This window comes from Capricornis sumatraensis, chromosome 17, assembly GCF_032405125.1.
Source record: "Capricornis sumatraensis isolate serow.1 chromosome 17, serow.2, whole genome shotgun sequence".
Taxonomy (NCBI): domain Eukaryota; kingdom Metazoa; phylum Chordata; class Mammalia; order Artiodactyla; family Bovidae; genus Capricornis; species Capricornis sumatraensis.
Window position 1 is genome coordinate 77,435,841 of NC_091085.1, and position 19,718 is coordinate 77,455,558.

The 19,718-nt window shown below is 51.4% G+C and overlaps 1 gene segment (V, D, J or C); it reads left to right on the forward strand.

Moving 5' to 3' along the window:
* The first annotated feature begins 17,034 nt into the window (after positions 1-17,034).
* LOC138093589 (immunoglobulin lambda variable 1-40-like) lies at positions 17,035-18,548 on the forward strand. The segment is given in 3 exon segments: positions 17,035-17,080; positions 17,190-17,524; positions 18,504-18,548. Coding segments are annotated over 3 exon segments (426 nt in total).
* The last annotated feature ends 1,170 nt before the right edge of the window (positions 18,549-19,718 follow it).

Genomic DNA, 19,718 nt, shown 5'->3' on the forward strand with positions numbered 1-19,718 from the left:
CGTCGGTAGATATGGTGTAGGCTGGTTCCAACAGCTCCCAGGATCGGGCCTCAGAACCGTCATCTATTATAGTAGCAATCGACCCTCAGGGGTCCCCGACCGATTCTCCGGCTCCAAGTCCGGCAACACAGCCACCCTGACCATCAGCTCGCTCCAGGCTGAGGACGAGGCCGATTATTACTGTACAGCTTATGACAGTAGTAGCAGCAGTCGCACAGTGCTCCAGGCCAGGGGGGAAGTGAGACGAAAACCTGCTCTCCCCCAAGTGATGGGTTCCCGGGCTGAAGCATCCTCTGCCAAAGCAGACACTTCTGTGGTCTGTTTGATTTAAAACAAAGGTCTGAGCCCCACCCCAGGAAATTGGTCTGGGAAATCCTTTCAGTTCTTCATTCTGCACTCTCATCAAGGCTTTGCTTTTCACAACCACATTTTATATGAATATCTGAAGTTGAGCCGAAGGTCCTGAATGCCAGAGGCAGATCCTGGTGGACAGAGTCCATGACGGTCGGATCAGAACCAGAGAGGCAGCGTCCAACTGTGTCTGATCAGGACCCTCAGCTCCTCGGCCGTCCCTGGCGGAGCTGGGGCCCCGGCTGCTGCTCCAGCCTCTCCTGTGAGCGCCTCTCAGGCTCCCCCAGGGCTCCAGGCCTGCGGGGACTAGCCCAGGACTCCCGCGTCAGTGGGGGAGCCGGGGCAGCCCAGGGGCTTGCTGCTCAGGCTCTCCTGGGCCTTCTGCTGCTGGCCCACCCTGGGTCCAGGTCATCGGGGGGTCTGCCCGAGCATGGAGGCTCCTCCTCTCCCCTCTGTCCTCAAAGTCCCTCCAGCAGCCCAGTCCCAGGAGAGGGTCTCAAAGGACACAGAAAATCTGTCTCCCATCGCTGGGGACCTCAGTGTCCGAGGTGGGGGTCCGTCAGTGCATCTCAGCCCTGGGAGGCCCCCACGCCCTCGGCCTCTCTCCTGCACAGGGAGCAGGTCCTGCTCTCAGCCTCCTCTGTCCCCTCGTGGTGTCTGGGGCTCAGGCAGGGGGACTCAGCCAGGGTCGCTGACGCCATGGACGCTCAGCCACACTCACCTTCCTGGGAACAGCAACACTGTTGGCACCAAGAGGGCAACTTGGCTGCCTTCTCAGTCGTGCTGAGTCCCAAGCTTTGAACACAGGAGTCACAACCGGCCCGCAAGGTCTCAGCGAGGCTGGTGGGCTCCGATTTGGGGGGGAGCCCCCTGACCGTCTCTGGGCTGATTGTTCCTGCTCAGCTGGGACTCAGCCCTGCTGCTCACAGGAGGCCTCAGGCCAGGAGGAAGTGACCCCAACCCTGAGCTCCCGGCCTCACCCCCACGTGGGTCACGGAGCACAGGTCACACGCCTGTGTCCTGCTCTCTGTCACTGCCCTTTCACTCACACGTGCGGGGTCTGCACATTGGCCGCCTGGGCTGTGGGCCCACAGTTAACAGAGATATATTTTGGAATAAGTGGGATTATTCCTTCTAATTCTCCCTTTTCCCTTAAGCCTTAAATTTGCCTTATTCTCAATTTTCATACACACAAAATGACATATTTTCCACTGTATTGAGGAACCTGGCTCAATAGGCTCCATATCAAACAGTGAGTGTTTTTGGCTGGGGAATCGGGCCTCAGACACAGATCCTGAGGAGGATCACAATTACTGCACGCTGTGGGAAGCGGACACGGAGCAGCAGCTCAGAAATGGACATAAAGTCATGTTTCGTTTCACACGGTGAGAATAAGAAGTTGTGGCCATACTTCACAACTTACTGCAGAGGTTTTCACCCTAAACCTCCTCAGCTGCCCTTCCCCATCCTTCTGCTCCTTGTGAGGTCATTTAGGGGAAAGGGAGTTTAGAATACTCCACGACGGTCATACCATTTTGTCAGACGCGTGCTCACTTTCAGATCCGCTCATGAGTCATGAGTCTTTTCGTTAATTTCATTTGATATTTTGGAGAATCTTAATTTCATAGTTGTATTAATGGCAACCCACTCCAGTATTCTTGCCTGGAGAATGCCACGGACAGAGGAACCTTGTGGGCTACAGTCCATAGGGTCGCAAGACTCAGTCACGAGTGAGTGACTTTCACTATTGATAACCCAAGTTGTAAGTGTATTGAGTCCACCCCCGTTTATTGGTGGTTTCTCTCACCACAGAACAGCTGGTCCCCTGGTGCTGCTGTGGGTGTCAACACTGAATCACCAGCCCTGAACCATGGACTCTTGTGACCAGCAGTGGTTTCAGGGCCTGTGTGTGGGGAGACCCCTGTCCCGGGAGAGACCACAGGAGACTCTGTGGCTCCCTGCACCCTGAGCAGTGACATCAGTGTCGGCCACTCTGCTCTTACTGGAACCAGCAGAAGCCAGCGAGCCCTCCTCTGTCCTCCGGTCCTACCACTCAGACTCCAGGAAGAACCAGGCTCTGGGGTCCCTGCGAGTTTTCTGGATCCAAAGATGCCTCGGCCAGTGCAGGGCTCCTGCTCTGCTCATCTCTGGGCTGCAGCGTGAGGACGAGGCTGACTCTGACCGTGCAGGCTGGTGCAACAGGGCTCCTCACAGCGACACAGGTAGACGGGAAACTGGGACGAGAGCCTCAGCCTGTCAGGGGCTTCTTCTTAGAGAACCATGAAATCTTAAATAATACCCCAGAATCAACTTATTCCTGAGGTATGTTCTGGTTCATAATATGTCTACTCCCAATGGTAGAGTCAGTTTTGCTGGAATCTCAGAAAATGTAAACAGATTCTGATGCCACTGAAGTGCCCCCTGGGTAGCCGGGTGATGATGGGAGCCGTGGAGCTGAGCTCCCTCACTTGAGATCAGGAGCAGGAGGCTTTCCCAGATGTGCCTTCAGCAGAGTCCGTGGACCATCCCAGCAGGCAGATCGTCCCCCGGGGTGAGAACTCTGCTCCTGAAGGGGCAGAGCAGAGAGCGTGAGGAGTGAGGGGCACTGGGGACACATCGCAGGCGGCAGGGAGCCCCGGGAGTGGCTCTCCTGACCCAGAGGTGCTGGCTCTGTCCTGCCCTCTGCTCCTCTCGTCTCCACCCCACTGGAGCATTTCCTCCTTCAGGGCTGGGGTGGTCTGTGGGCTGTCAGGAGCAGGGGCTCCCCACGATGTGCCCGGGTCCCTCTGCTTGTGACACCCCCTATGAGTCCAGATCGAAAGGCCCCACGTCCTGTAGAAGAAACAGCGGGGAAGCGGGGATCACCATCACAATTAATCAAGAGATTCCAGGCAGAGCCCTGCCTTTGTGACTGATGACAGAGCTGAGGGACACTCAGGGTTTCGGTGTCGGGGTCCAGCCCCCGCAGGATCCAGGGAAACCCTCAGGAGAAACCGCGTCGGTGAATGAGTGAATGAGAGAGGAAAGAATAGGAGCGAATAGTGTAGTGGAGAAATAGAGGAGAAAAGAGGCTGGTGTTCCTTGGTTTACACAGAAAATCAATAAAGTCTCGAACAAGTGACTTGCACCCTCTACATAGGCCACAGGCACCCTCCCGGTCTCCCAAGGAAGTGAAGACACAGGGCGCCTTCCTGTTCTGGTCTTAGAAGCCCAGGCGGATAAGTAGACACAGCGGACCTCTGTGCTCCAGATGGGAACTAGCCTGAAGGAAGAGTCAGTTCAGTTCAGTTCAGTCGCTCAGTCATGTCTGACTCTTTTCGACCCCATGACTCACAGCACGCCAGGCCGCCCTGCCCATCACCAACTCCCAGAGTTCACTCAGACTCCTGTCCATCGAGTCCGTCATGCCATCCAGCCATCTCATCCTCGATCGTCCCCTTCTCCTCCTGCCCCCAATCCCTCCCGGCATCAGAGTCTTTTCCAATGAGTCAACTCTTCCAATGAGGTGGCCAAAGTACTGGAGTTTCAGCTTTAGCATCATTCCTTCCAAAGAAATGCCAGGGCTGATCTCCTTCAGAATGGACTGGTTGGATCTCCTTGCAGTCCAAGGGACTCTCAAGAGTCTCCTCCAACACCACAGTGCAAAAGCATCAATTCTTTGGCGCTAGCCTTCTTCATAGTCCAACTCTCACATCCATACATGATCACAGGAAAAACCATAGCCTTGACTAGACAGACCTTTATTGGCAAAGTAATGTCTCTGGTTTTGAATATAATATCTAGGTTGGTCATAACGTTTCTTCCAGGAGTAAGCGCTCTTAATTTCATGGCAGCAATCACCATCTGCAGTGATTTTGAAGACCCCCAAAATAAAGGCTGACACGGTTTCTACTGTTTCCCCATCTATTTCCCATGAAGTGATGGGACCAGATGCCATGCTCTTCATTTTCTGAATGCTGAGCTTTAAGCCAACTTTTTCACTCTCCTCTTTCACTTTCATCAAGAGGCTTTTTAGCTCCTCTTCACTTTCTGCCATAAGGGTGGTGTCATCTGCATGTCTGAGGTTATTGATATTTCTCCCGGCAATCTTGACTCCAGCTTGTGCTTCTTCCAGTCCAGCCTTTCTCATGATGTACTCTACATAGAAGTTAAATAAGCAGGGTGACAATATACAGCCTTGATGTACTCCTTTTCCTGTTTGGAGCCAGTCTGTTGTTCCATGTCCAGTTCTAACTGTTGCTTCCTGACCTGCATACAGATTTCTCAAGAGGCAGGTCAGGTGGTCTGGTATTTCCATGACTTTCAGAATTTTCCACAGTTTATTGTGATCCACATAGTCAAAGGCTTTGGCATAATCAATCAAGCAGAAATGATGTTTTTCTGGAACTCTCCTGCTTTTTCCATGATCCAGCGGATGTTGGCAATTTCATCTTTGGTTCCTCTGTCTTTTCTAAAACCAGCTTGAACCTCAGGAAGTTCACAGTTCACATATTGCTGAAGCCTGGCTTGGAGAATTTTGAGCATTACTTTACTAGCATGTGAGATGAGTGCAATTGTGTGGTAGTTTGAGCATTCTTGGGCATTGCCTTTCTTTGGGATTGGAATGAAAACTGACCTTTTCCAGTCCTGTGGCCACTGCTGAGTTTTCCAAATTTGCTGGCATATTGAATGCAGCACTTGCACAGCATCATCTTTCAGGATTTGAAACAGCTCAACTGGAATTCCATACCTCCACTAGCTTTGTTCATAGTGATGCGTTCCAAAGCCCACTTGACTTCACATTCCAGGATATCTGGCTCTAGATTAGTGATCACATGATCATGATTATTGGGTCGTGAAGATCTTCTTTGTACAGTTCTTCTGTGTATTCTTGCCACCTCTTCTTAATATCTTCTGCTTCTGTTAGGTCCAGACTATTTCTGTCCTTTATCGAGCCCATCTTTGCATGAAATGTTCCCTTGGTGTCTCTAATTTTCTTGAAGAGATCTCTAGTCTTTCCCAGTCTGTTCTTTTCCTCTGTTTCTTTGCATTGATCACTGAGGAAGGCTTTCTTATCTCCTCTTGCTATTCTCTGGAACTCTGCATTCAGATGCTTATATCTTTCCTTTTCTCCTTTGCTTTTCACCTCTCTTCTTTTCACAGCTATTTGTAAGGCCTCCCCAGACAGCCATTTTGCTTTTTTTGCATTTTTTTTTCCATGGGGATGGTCTTGATCCCTGTCTCCTGTACAATGTCATGAACCTCATTCCATAGCTCATCAGGCACTCTATCTATCAGATCTAGGCCCTTAAATCTATTTCTCACTTCCACTGTATAATCATAAGGGATTTGATTGAGGTCATACCTGAATGGTGTAGTGGTTTTCCCTACTTTTTTCAATTTAAGTCTGAATTTGGCAATAAGGAGTTCATGATCTGAGCCACTGTCAGCTAGCTCCTGGTCTTGTTCTTGCTGACTGTATAGAGCTTCTTCATCTTTGGCGGCAAAGAATATAATCAATCTGATTTTGGGTTGACCATCTGGTGATGTCCATGTGTAGAGTCTTCTCTTGTGTTGGTGGAAGAGGGTGTTTGCTATGACCAGTGCATTTTCTTGGCAAAACTCTATTAGTCTTTGCCCTGCTTCATTCCACATTCCGAAGCCAAATTTGCCTGTTTCTCTAGGTGTTTCTTGATGTCCTACTTTTGCATTCCAGTCCCCTAGAATGAAAACGACATCATTTTTGGGTGTTAGTTCTAAAAGATCTTGTAGGTCTTCATAAAATGGTTCAACTTCAGTTTCTTCAGCGTTACTGGTTGAGGCATAGACTTGGATAACTGTGATATTGAATGGTTTGCCTTGGAGACGAGCAGAGATCATTCTGTCATTTTTGAGATTGCATCCAAGTACTGCATTTCGGACTCTTTTGTTGACCATGATGGCTACTCCATTTCTTCTGAGGGATTCCTGCCCGCAGTAGTAGATATAATGGTCATCTGAGTTAAATTCACCCATTCCAGTCCATTTTAGTTCCCTGATTCCTGGAATGTCGACGTTCACCCTTGCATCTCTTGTTTGACCGCTTCCAATTTGCCTTGATTCATGGACCTGACATTCCAGGTTCCTATGCAATATTGCTCTTTACAGCATCCGACCTTGCTTCTATCACCAGTCACGTCCACAGCTGGGTATTGTTTCTGTTTTGGCTCCATCCCTTCATTCTTTCTGGAGTTATTTCTCCACTGATCTCCAGTAGCATATTGAGCACCTAATGACCTGGGGAGTTCCTCTTTTGGTATCCTATTATTTTACCTTTTCATACTGTTCATGGGTTCTCAAGGCAAGAATACTGAAGTGGCTTGCCATTCCCTTCTCCAGTGGTCGGGGAGACCAAGCTTCTTTGGCGAGCGTGGCCCGTCCCTTTGTTATCAGAGAGGGCTTTTTATCCCCTGAGTTGTACGTTGAGCAAAGTGAAAAATGCAGAGTCAACTCAGCATTCGATCAGTATTAACTTTTATCGATACCAGGTTCTTTTCTGCAAGAGTCTTATTTTTTGTACATTATCTTCTGGCCCGGAGGCCTGGTGATATTTTATGACCTCTTTTTGATAAAGGTTGGTCAGCGAGAGCAATAATTTTCCCTTAAAGTGTTTCTTCTCAAATTCCTAGCCTGCGTCACCCTTAAAATATAGAGTTACATTTTCATGGAGCAAAGATTCAGCGGGTTACAGCAAGGAAAGAACTTATTAACTCAAAGTCTAACATTGCTAATGCTAAAGCTGCTGCTTGTTTTTTCTACATCCTGACTATGTGCACTCCCAGGAACACAATGGATAAGGGATGTGAGAGCTCGGCAGCAAGCATTGGCTTAACAATGTTGCAAGAGTCTGGATAACCCTGCCAAGTAAGCTCGAACACTCTTATCTTGCCCAGGAGAGTTAATAGCTAGATCCCTAAGTTGATTTTCTCCAGAGAAGGGTGGTTGGGGATAGCCCCCTGTTAATGTCAGAGGAGTTGGTGAAAGTCATGAAATAATAAAGCAGACAGATTCTGGTTTGGGGGTAGATGCTCGAGAAGGGGGACCCCTGGAGGCCTGATCTCGTTTTTGCCCATCAGGCCTCTTCCACATGACCTTTGCCATGGGTGGAATTAGGGTTAGGGTTAGGGTTAGGGTTAGAGGTGTTACCCCACGTCTGAGGTCAGGGGCAGCGGCCGAGAGTGCCAGGCTGCCACGAGGCGGGAACGGCAGAGAGGAGCTGCCCAAGTCCGAGGTCAGGGGTGGTGGCCAGAAGGAGCTACCTTGCGTCCGAGGTCAGGGTTTGCCGGGAGAAGCCACCTCACGCCCGAGGCCAGGGGCAGTGGCCCTGAGGAGCCATCAGGGGCCCGAGGCCAGAGGCGGTGGCCGGGAGGAGCAACCCGAGGAGTGGTGGCTGCGCAGGCACAGGAGGCCCTAGAGGAGCTATGCCACGTTGAATGTCAGGAAGGGCGGCGGTGAGGAGATACTCCTCGTCCAAGGTAAGGAGCAGCGGCTGCGCTTTGCTGGAGCAGCCGAGAAGAGATACCCCACCCACAAGTTAAGAGCAACCCGAGTAAGATGGTAGGTGCTGCAAGAGGGCATCAGAGGGCAGACACACTGAAACCATACTCACAGAAGACTAGTCAATCTAGTCACACTAGGACCACAGCCTTGTCTAACTCAATGAAACCAAGCCATGCCCGTGGGGCAACCCAAGACGGCTAGGTCAGGATGGAGAGGTCTGACAGAATGTGGTCCACTGAAGAAGGGAATGGCAAACCACTTCAGTATTCTTGCCTTGAAAACCCCATGATCTGCATGAAAAGGCAAAATGATGGGATACTGAAAGAGGAACTCCCCAGGTCAGTAGGTGCTCAATATGCTACCAAAGATCAGTGGAGAAATATGTCTAGAAAGAATGAAGGGATGGAGCCAAAGCAAAAACAATCCCCAGTTGTGGATGTGACTGGTGATAGAAGTAAGATCCGATGCTGTAAAGAGCAATATTGCATAGGAACCTGGAATGTCAGGTCCATGAATCAAGGCAAATTGGAAATGGTCAAACAAGAGATGGCAAGGGTGAACATCGACATTTCAGGAATCAGGGAACTAAAATGGACTGGAATGGGTGAATTTAACTCAGATGACCATTACATCTACTGCTGCGGGCAGGAATCCCTCAGAAGAAATGGAATAGCCATCATGGTCAACAAAAGAGTCTGAAATGCAGTACTTGGATGCAATCTCAAAAACGACAGAATGATCTCTGTTCATCTCCAAGGCAAACTATTCAATATCACGGTTATCCAAGTCTATGCCTCAACCAGTAACGCTGAAGAAACTGAAGTTGAATGGTTTTAGTAAGACCTACAAGATCTTTTAGAACTAACACCCAAAAAAGATGTCGTTTTCATTCTAGGGGACTGGAATGCAAAAGTAGGACGTCAAGAAACACCTGGAGTAGCAGGCAAATTTGGCCTCGGAATGTGGAATGAAGCAGGGCAAAGACTAATAGAGTTTTGCCAAGAAAATGCACTGGTCATAGCAAACACCCTCTTCCACCAACACAAGAGAAGACTCTACACATGGACATCACCAGATGGTCAACCCAAAATCAGATGGATTATATTCATTGCAGCCAAAGATGGAGAAGCTCTATACAGTCAGCAAGAACAAGACCAGGAGCTGACTGTGGCTCAGATCATGAACTCCTTATTACCAAATTCAGACTTAAATTGAAAAAAGTAGGGAAAACCGCTAGACCATTCAGGTATGACCTAAATCAAATCCCTTATGATTATACAGTGGAAGTGAGAAATAGATTTAAGGGCCTAGATCTGATAGATAGAGTGCCTGATGAGCTATGGAATGAGGTTCATGACATTGTACAGGAGACAGGGATCAAGACCATCCCCATGGAAAAAAAATGCAAAAAAAGCAAAATGGCTGTCTGGGGAGGCCTTACAAATAGCTGTGAAAAGAAGAGAGGTGAAAAGCAAAGGAGAAAAGGAAAGATATAAGCATCTGAATGCAGAGTTCCAGAGAATAGCAAGAGGAGATAAGAAAGCCTTCCTCAGTGATCAATGCAAAGAAACAGAGGAAAAGAACAGACTGGGAAAGACTAGAGATCTCTTCAAGAAAATTAGAGACACCAAGGGAACATTTCACGCAAAGATGGGCTCGATAAAGGACAGAAATAGTCTGGACCTAACAGAAGCAGAAGATATTAAGAAGAGGTGGCAAGAATACACAGAAGAACTGTACAAAGAAGATCTTCACGACCCAATAATCATGATCGTGTGATCACTCATCTAGAGCCAGACATCCTGCAATGTGAAGTCAAGTGGGCTTTGGAAAGCATCGCTACGAACAAAGCTAGTGGAGGTGATGGAATTCCAGCTCAGCTGTTTCAAATCCTGAAAGATGATGCTGTGCAAGTGCTGCATTCAATATGCCAGCAAATTTGGAAAACTCAGCAGTGGCCACAAGACTGGAAAAGATCATTTTTAATTCAATTCCAAAGAAAGGCAATGCCCAAGAATGCTCAAACTACTGCACGATTGCACTCATCTCACATGCTAGTAAAGTAATGCTCAAAATTCTCCAAGCCAGGCTTCAGCAATACGTGAACCATGACCTTCCTGATGTTCAAGCTGGTTTTAGAAAAGGCACAGGAACCAAAGATTTTCATCCAACATCCACTGGATCATGGAAAAAGCAAGAGAGTTCCAGAAAAACACCATTTCTGCTTGATTGATTATGCCAAAGCCTTTGACTATGTGGATCACAATAAACTGTGGAAAATTCTGAAAGTGATGGGAATACCAGACCACCTGACCTGCCTCTTGAGAAATCTGTATGCAGGTCAGGAAGAAGCAGTTAGAACTGGACATGGAACAATAGACTGGTTCCAAATAGGAAAAGGAGTACATCAAGGCTGTATATTGTCACCCTGCTTATTTAACTTCTACGTGGAATACATCATGAGAAAGGCTGGACTGGAAGAAGCACAAGCTGGAGTCAAGATTGCCGGGAGAAATATCAATAACCTCAGATATGCAGATGACACCACCGTGATGGCAGAAAGTGAAGAGGAACTAAAAAGCCTCCTGATGAAAATGAAAGTGGAGAGTGTAAAAGTTGGCTTAAAGCTCAACATTCAGAAAACAAAGATCATGGCATCTGGTCTCATCACTTCATGGGAAATAGATGGGGAGTCAGTGGAAACATTATTGTTATATAATTGCAAAGAGTGTAGAGGAAAATAAAAGTCTGTCCTTTCTTCCTCCTTGAGACTTCCAGAACTCTCTCTCCTTGGGGACCCCAGACTTCTTATCAACCTACCTAGGAAATGACGCTCTCATCCCCAAAGTCCAGGATCTAGTAAAAAATATCACTGATACCAAGAACCAGGAAAATAAGTAACGATGGGAAAGAGACTTATATAGACATCAGCGGTGAGATGACTCAGAAGATAAAATCAGGTGACAGATATTTGCAGTGAACAAGCATCAAATCTATTTGATGATGAAGTATAAGCACTTTTGGGGAAAAGGGTAAAGGAAATAAATGCAAAAAATACAGTTACAAGAACAAAGTGGGGCTTCCCTCATGGCTCCGTCCGTATAGAATCCGCCTGCAATGCAGGAATCCGCCTGCAATGCAAGAGACCCAGGTTCGATTCCTGGGTCTGGAAGATCTCCTGGAGAAGGAAATGGCAGCCCACTCCAGTGTTCTTGCCTGGAGAACCCCGTGGACACAGGAGCCTTGCGGTTACAGACCACGGCGGACCCAAGAGTGGGACATGGGGCTTAGCAACTAAACGAGCACCACGAGAACACAGTAGGCAGAAACCTGGAAATACAGCAGGTGAAAGTAAAAAGGAAATTCATCTGTTGAGCTCAAAGACGTGTGATACTTACTGTCATTTAATGAATTTGTTCCTTGTTGGAGTATTTGATGACCTGAGTAAAGACAGTTGCCCCTCCTTTCTCGCAATATCCCCACCATGATCATTCCCGAGCACGTCACCAGGGACACACCAGATGGTCCCCTGACTGCATGAGTCCCCAGGCTCACTGGCCTGAGTTGGACGTGACAGCAGGTGCATCCTCTCGGGGGACAGACTCAGAGCCCTGAACCCCCAGGCCTCCTGCTGGGAGTGAAGCCTCAAAGGGGGCCCATGCGTGAGAGCTGGAGGGTTTAGGGCTCAGGGGTTTATGAGGCCCCACCCTCTTCCCCAGGATCAGAGGAGGGGAGGGGCGCCCAGATCCCAGTGCCACGCACCCCTCAGCTCCCCTCAGTCTCCTCCTGCCCCTGCTCAGCTCTTTCCTAAGAGCCTCCCTCCCCTGCCCCTCCCCCTCTGACTCATGGCTTTCCCAGTCCTGGCCTCCGTTCTTTCTACTACCCTGCACCCCGTGACCTCCTCCAGCATGATCAAGATCACTTTGTCCAAAGTCGTGGACATGTTTTCCGCTCTTCCTGAACGGGACACTCACTTCCTCGTCCTCCCCTTGAACCTCCCCTACGTCTCCCTTCTCCAGAAGCCTCAGCTCTCAGACTCAGGTATGGGTCTTCTCTGTGTCCCTGGGGAACCCCAGGACAGACCCAGCTCAGGTCACCCTCCCAGATGTGATCCTGAACCCTGGGCGACACACAGAACTCAGGGAGGGGTTTGGTTGGTCAGAGGACAGGGGCACATTATAAGAGGGGCCCTTTCTCCTGGGGCTGGGGGCATGAGAGACGGGCAGTAGCAGCCTCAGCAGAGCTCCGGGGCGGCTGCACCTCGGCCTGGACTCCCCTCTCCCTCCTGATGCCCCTCCTTCACTGCACAGGTCAGGACAGCCCTCAGCAGCCTGACTCCCCCTCCCTGACCACCCCCACCACAGGCAGGAAACGGACCTCCCTGTCCTTCCTCAGGACATACAGGTTGCTGTTCTTCAGGGTCCCTCTCCCAGCCTGTGCTGACGCAGCCGCCCTGAGCATCTGCCTCCCTGGGAGCCTCGGCCAAGCTCACCTGCACCCTGAGCGGCGGCTACAGCAGCTACTATGTGGACTGGCAGCAGAAGGTCCCAGGGAGGGGTCCCCGTTTCCTGATGCGAGTGGGCACCAGTGGTGTTGCTGGACAAGGGGGATGGGATCTCTGACCACTTCTCAGGCTCGGGCTCTGGCCTGAGGGTTCCTGACCTTCCAGAAGGTCCTGGAGGAGGACGAGGCTGACTACATCTGTGGGGCAGACCATGGCAGTGGGAGCAGCTTCGTGTAACCCACAGTGACACGGGCAGAGAAGTGAGACAGAAACCCCGGTGGTGGCCCCGCCCCCTCCCCTCCCATCACGAGACCCGCAGTTTAGAGGGTGCCTCCTGACCTGCCTCGAGAGTGGCCACCTCATCCAGTATTCTCATAACTCAGCACCTCTCTGGGAGGAAGCTCTGTCTTTGCACAACCTTCCTGGTCTTGGTCCACAGCAAATGTTCCCCAGGTCTGTAAAATGTACGCCACTCTAGACCAAATTTCAGGGACACATATGATGTCGTGAACTTCAAAGCTGCAGAACAGGATCCCCTTATCCCCCACTTTGTCAGTCTGTACAACATTCACTTGGAGCTTCCCAGGTGGGAAAGCGAGTGGCAAAGAACTCGCCTACCAATGCAGGAGATGTAAGGGACGTGCGTTCGATCTCTTGGTCGGGAATATCCCATGGCAACCCACTCCAGAATTCTTGCCTGGAGAATCCCATGGACAGAGGAGCCTAGTGGGCTACAGTCCATGAGGTCGCAAAGAGTCACAAACCACTGAAGCGGCTCAGCACACACAGCCTTCGCTTAGCTCACTGCGGGGGAAAATAAACATCAGATGGATCCTTGTGACAGTGGTTGGAATTGGTTGCTTGGGTGCACATGCGATATGTAGTAAAGAGTGTCCCAGGGAAAGTGATGGTGCCGAGGGCTTTACTGCCTTTCAGCGATGAAGGAAGATGAGGGCTAAGAGGAGTGGAAGATTGAAAGAGGGAAATCACACTGAAGAGGGTCGATCCTGGGTGAGCATATAGGGGATTCATGAGGCTGCTCTTCAAGGATTTTTGTAATTTCAGCAGAATTTTTTACCCAACGACAAGTGTGTATGGAAGAAAACCCGCATCCCTGTCCACTATGATGTGTGTCTGCCCCATATTAAAGATCACCCAAGTGACCAGCTTCTATGCTTCTGCCGCGTTTTCTAGGTCAAGCACTCTGCCTGGAGGCTGGGACGTCCCAGGGGCCAGAGGAGGTGCCCAGGGCCAGGAGGAGGCGCCATGCAGAGTCCCAGAGGGGGTGCCAGGCCAGACAAGAGGGAAACCACTCAGAGATCCAGAAGACTGTGCAAACTGTCCTTCCTGATGGGGGGTCCCTATTCCCTTTGAGGTCTGTCCCCTGGGAGCTTCTGGTCCTGGTAACCTAACCAGCCAGTTCAGATTCTGGTCCCTCCTTCTCATCCATGTGGAGTCTTTGCCAAGTCTGGGGCAGAGAGAAGATGCGGAAACGTGAGGAGTCAGAATGTGTCTCCAAGTAGAAGTGGCTCCTGGGAGAGTCTGTGCAGAGGACAGGCACAGCTGTGGGCAGAGGCCCCGCAGGGCGACCTGTGTGCAGTTAGGTGTGTGATGAGTGTGTATTAGGATATTACAAGTGTGTTTTTTGTTCCTATGTTAATGTGGTTTTTGCTATTATTGGTGTTCGATTTATTTTTTAAATGTCTTCCTATAAAGCAAACGTATACAGAAACACTAACACTTGATCTGATAATGGAATTACTGTCTTAACTTTTTCTTTAGAGTATTTGGATCACTATTTAACCAGAGGGATTTATAATCTTCCCACTTATGTGTTTTATTTCAGGTGAATGTCCACCACTTAAACTGCCTTCTCAAAGAACGAGGAAATTTTACATCATTTGCAATGTTTTATAAAATAAACATACCAAGCGAATCTATGGGAACAAAGTAGTTGCTGGAGTTTGCTCGATATTTGTTAGATATTTCTGGTAAATAAGTTTATATTGTGCCTTTTGTGGGGTAATTCAATGATGAAATTTCCAGGTTTTCCTGGAAAAAAGTAATGTCTTTACTTATATTTTCTACGAGACCAAAGTAGTACCTTCCTAGGAAAGTATGATGTGAAAGTGAAAGTCTCCAGGTCGTGCCCGACTCTTGGTGAAACCACGGACTGTCCAGCCCGTGGAATCCTCCAGGCCAGAATCCTAGAGTGGGTAGCCTTTCCCTTCTCCAGGGGATCTTCCCAACCCAGGGATGGAACCCAGGTCTCCTGTGTTGTAGGCAGGTTGTTTGACAGCTGAACCCCCAGGGAAGCCCAGGAAAGTATGATACACAGCTTTTTCGCTGGTTTTCCTGCAGCTCCTGCCCCATCTCCCCCCTGTTCTGTGTCTGCAGGTTCCCTCTCCCAGCCTGTGCTGACTCAGCCGGCCTCCCTCTGGGCATCTCCGGGAGCATCAGCCAGACTCCCAGACTGCACCCTGCACAGTGGGCCAATGTTGGTGGCTAGCAAATATCCTGTTTCCAGCAGAAGCCAGGGAGCCCCCCCAGGACCTGCTGATGTTCAAGTCAGACTTCAATAAGCCCCAGGCCTCCGGGGTCCCCAGTCACTTCTCTGGATCCAGGGCTGCTTCAGCCATGTAGGGCTCCTGCTCATCTCTGGGCTGCAGACTCAGGATGCGGCTGATTATGATTGCTACTGTCACCAAAACACTGGTATTTACCAGGGGCTTCAGGCCCACAGCGGCCCTGTGCCCTCCCTCATGCAGCTGTCGCTGCTGCTCTGCCTGGACCGTGTCTAACTCCAGTTAACCTCCTGTGCTCACTTCTGAGCTTCCAGAGAACAACAGATGTGACCTGTCCCGTACTGCCCCTCATCTCAGATCTGAGACTCACCCATGGCTCTGATCGCTCAGATTGCCACGTTTTGACGCACATCTTCCTAATCAGAGATATAAATTCTGCAGTGGAGATGCTATCAGTGGCAGAAAGAGGCTGATTCCTGCTCTGCTTCACTCAGACCCCCCAAAATTAATAATGCAAGTATCTGTTGAAAAATTAAGTTTTACTTAATGTTAATAAAAATTTTCAAAAGATTCACCTTGTGTCATTTATTTAATATTTTCTTAATAAGAAAAGAAACTTACAAAGATAATTATATTTCAGATACGGAACTCTTGTCAATGAAAAATTGAAATAAACGTAGATTTTCCTTCAATTAAACTCATGCACGTATTTAAAGTAATGACCTCAAAATTTTCACTAATCCATTAACATAGTTTCACACATTCACTGTCTCAGGGAATCCCAGGAGGTCCAGTGGCCAAGACTTCACGTTCCCAGTGCAGTCAGCCTGGTTTCATCCCTGGTCGGGGAACTAAGATACCAGAAGCCACGGTGAAGACACCACCCAGACAAACAGAGAAATACATATTTATAAGAGTCTCACAGTCACAGCTACAGTGGAACACGCTCGTGCAGCGCAGGACAGACCACAGTCGGGCCATTCTTCTCCAGACAAACTTCCCCTTAACTGTGTCTTCTCGGACCCACTGACTGGGACAGCTGGTCCTACCACCCACGACATATCAGGCTCCCTGGGAACAGACGCTGCTCAGGGCCTTTCAGAGTCTCAATAAAAAGTGCTATGAGGATCACAGCCCTGCTCCCAGCAGCCTGTGCCCTGTGCCTGCAGCAGAGACGCCCAGTAGGGGTCACTTCGTAAGAGGGGACACAGCGATGGGAGTCCACCGTGTGGAAAGCCTCACACAGTGAAGATCCAGACACTCAGGAGTCCAGATCCCACCCCCGGCCTCTCCCCTACACCTTCCCACCCCGACAGAGAAGAGCCCCCTCCTCCTCACGGCTGAGGGGACGCACAGAGCAAGCAGGGCTCGGGCCACCAGGGAGGGGACCCACAGGGGAGGGACCCGCTATCCTGCCCAGAAGGGGACGGGCCTCCCCGGGGCCAGCGCTGCCCTGACCTCATCCTGATGGAGAGGAACCTGTGCCCCGGAAGCCCTCTCCGTCCTGACCCCGAGCAGCCCAGCGAGACGTGGACAGACTCGGCCTGAGGGGCCTCAGGGGAGCACACAGGGGCCCTGAGGTCACAGCGGACACAGAGGAGGCCCCTGAACTGGCTCTGAGGCGGGGACAGTGCCCAGGGCAGGGGCAGGAGCTGTCCCTGAGGGCCCCGCTCACCAGCGCACAGGGAGCGTGTCCGGGCCTGGACACCAGGGGGCGCGCGAGGGCCATTCCTGAGCTGGTTAGTGGGGTGAGAGCTGGGCCCAGGCCCTGGCACTGCCAGGCAACCAGTGCTCAGGGCTCCTGGATGGGACCTCCCGGCCCTGGGCCCCCACAGCCCCGCCCCAGTCCACACCCTGCCCCCCTCAGGCACAGGGACAGGAACCAGGGCCCAGGGAGGGGTCACAGAGCTGGGGGGTCAGAGAGCTGGGGGGGGGGATCAGAGAGCTGGGGGGCAGAGAGCTGGGGAGGGCTCAGAGAGCTGGGGGGCAGAGAGCTGGGGGGTGGGGCGGGGAGGACGGTCATTTGCATGGAAGGCCCCGCCCCCTCTCAGGCTATGAAGAGGGGAAGGGGCGGTGTGGCGACGCTCTGCTCAGCTGTGGGGCCACAGACGGCAAGACGTCCTGACCGAGTCCACCATGGCCTGGTCCCCTCTGCTCCTCACCCTGGGCGCTCTCTGCACAGGTGACTGGATGCGGGGACAGGGGAAGGGCCCTGGGAAGACTCAAGGGCCTTGTTCCCCGCTATCGTGTCTGGACCCCCAGGTCACTATCTCTGTCTCTCCCCCTTCCAGGAACCTGGGCCCAGGCTGTGCTGACTCAGCCGTCCTCCGTGTCCAGGTCCCTGGGCCAGAGGGTCTCCATCACCTGCTCTGGAAGCAGCAGCAACGTTGGATATGGTAATTATGTGGGCTGGTACCAACAGGTCCCAGGATCGGCCCCCAGAACCCTCATCTATGGTGCAACCAGTCGAGCCTCGGGGGTCCCCGACCGATTCTCTAGCTCCAAGTCTGGCAACACAGCGACTCTGACCATCAGCTCTCTCCAGGCTGAAGACGAGGCTGATTATTTCTGTTCATCTTATGACAGCAGTGGCTATAATGGCACACTGCTCCAGGCCAGCGGGGAAGTGAGACAAAAACCTGCTGTCCTCTCAGAGTCGGGGCTCTGGGGGCAGAAACATCCTCTGCAAAGGCAGCTGTTTCATTTGTCTCTTTGGCCTAAGACTGGGTCCAGAGTCACACCAGGGAACTTGATCCAGAAAAATCTGTTCACATCTGTCTTAATTCACCCCTTCTCCAGCTTTCTTTGGCAGCAACACATTGTCTGATTTTCTCAACGTGAGCAGAAATCCCCAGTGCCAAGGGCAGGTGCCCTGGGGATAGAGTCCATGATGGGTCAGGTCAGAACCAGAGAAACACAGGATAGTCCTGTCTGATTCTGGACTCATCAGAGTGTCCAGTATGTGTGCTGGTCCCAACAGCTCTCCTTCTCTCTGATGCTAGTCGTGGACCCTTGGGGATCCCTGCTCCATTTCAGGTCTCGGGGGTCTCTGCTCATTTTCCAGGTCTCAAATCTGAAGCTGGGGCTCCTTGGCCGTCTATGGGCTGAGCTGAGGCCCAGGATGCTGCTCCCGCCTTCTCTGTGACAGCCTCTCAGGCTCCCCCAGAGCTCCAGGCTTGTGGAACTAGACCAGGACTCCTTTCCATTGGGGAGGTGGGGCCGCCCAGCGGCTTCCTGCTCAGCGTCTGGCCTGACCTGCTGCTGCTGCTGCTATCACCCTGACTCCGGGTCATCCAGGGGCTCTGCCTGGGCGTGGAGCCTCTTCCTATCCCCTCTGTCCTTAAAGTCCCTCCAGCAGCCCATTCCCAGGAGAAGGTCTCAAAGGAAACAGGAAGTTCGTGTCCCCATCACTAGGGACACAGTGTCTCTTTGCCCTGAAGCTCAGGGGCTGAGGTTGGGTCTGACTGAGGTCATCTCAGACCTGAACTCTGACTCGGGAGCCTTTAATCTCCATCACTGGGGCATCTGCCCATTGCCGGGGGTTTCTAGAGCTCTGACCCCTCCCATAGGCCCTCAACGTGAACGCCTGTGCTTTTTCTTCACAGGGGAGACCACTTCGGTTACTGCTGCACCGACACGGGAGCATCTAAGGTGCGTCTTCCATTCGGGTCTGTGGGAACTACTGCCTCTCCGTGGCTCTCACTGCTAAGATGCACCATCGATTCTTCCCGTTCAATATCTTTGTCTAACACTTGCCACATGATGTTGAATTCTTGGTATGGAGATTACATTCACTTTGGTCCTGATTTGTGGAGTTTCCACAAATTATTGTCACCAGACCCCAATATGAGAACAGTTGGTGCTTTTACAATATAACATGCTAAGGTCTTGATACATTGATGACTTTCTTCTTAAAATGAAAAAAAAAAAAAGACGTGTTCCATGCCTTTCATTCCCCCATAAGTCGTGGATGCAGCCTGGGGTTATTTCAGTTCCTTCAGTTCAGTTCAGTTCAGTCGCTCAGTCGTGTCGGACTCTTTGCGACCCCATGAATCGCAGCACGCCAGGCCTCCCTGTCCATCACCAACTCCCGGAGTTCACTCAGACTCACGTCCATCAAGTCGGTGATGCCATCCAGCCATCGCTTCTTCTGTCGTCCCCTTCTCCTCCTGCCCCCAATCCCTCCCAGCATCAGGGTCTTTTCCAATGAGTCAACTCTTCGCATGAGGTGGCCAAAGTACTGGAGTTTCAGCTTCAGCATCAGTCCTTCCAAGGGAAGAATGTAGGGCCGCCCTTCCTTCCTCCCTTTCCCCACCTTGACCATTCGCCGAGCGCATCACCAGGGGGCGCTGTGCAGCTGCTCAGAACTGGCCGACCCGGAACACACCAGATGGTCCCCTGACCCTGCACCAGGGCTCACTGGACTGAGCTGGACGTGACAGCAGGTGCTTCCTCTCAGGGGACAAACCCAGAGCCCCGAACCCCCGGCCTCCTGCCGGGAGTGAAGCTGCACACGGGGCCCAGGACTCACACATGGAGGGTGATGGGCTCAGGGCATCATCCGGCCCCACCTTCTTCCCCAGGAGCAGAGGAGGCCAGCGGCCCCCAAGCCCACCCCTTGCACCCCTCCCGCTCCCCGCGGCCTCCTCTGCTCCTGCCCTGCTCTTTGCTAAGCGCACCCCTCTGATCCGTGACTTTCCTCCCCAGTCCTGGGCTCCTCTCTACAACCCTTCACCAGCGACCTCCTCCTCCAGACCAGCGTCACTCTCAGGGCGTGGGGCGGTTTCCCGTCTGCCCTGACCAGACGCTCACCTCCTTGT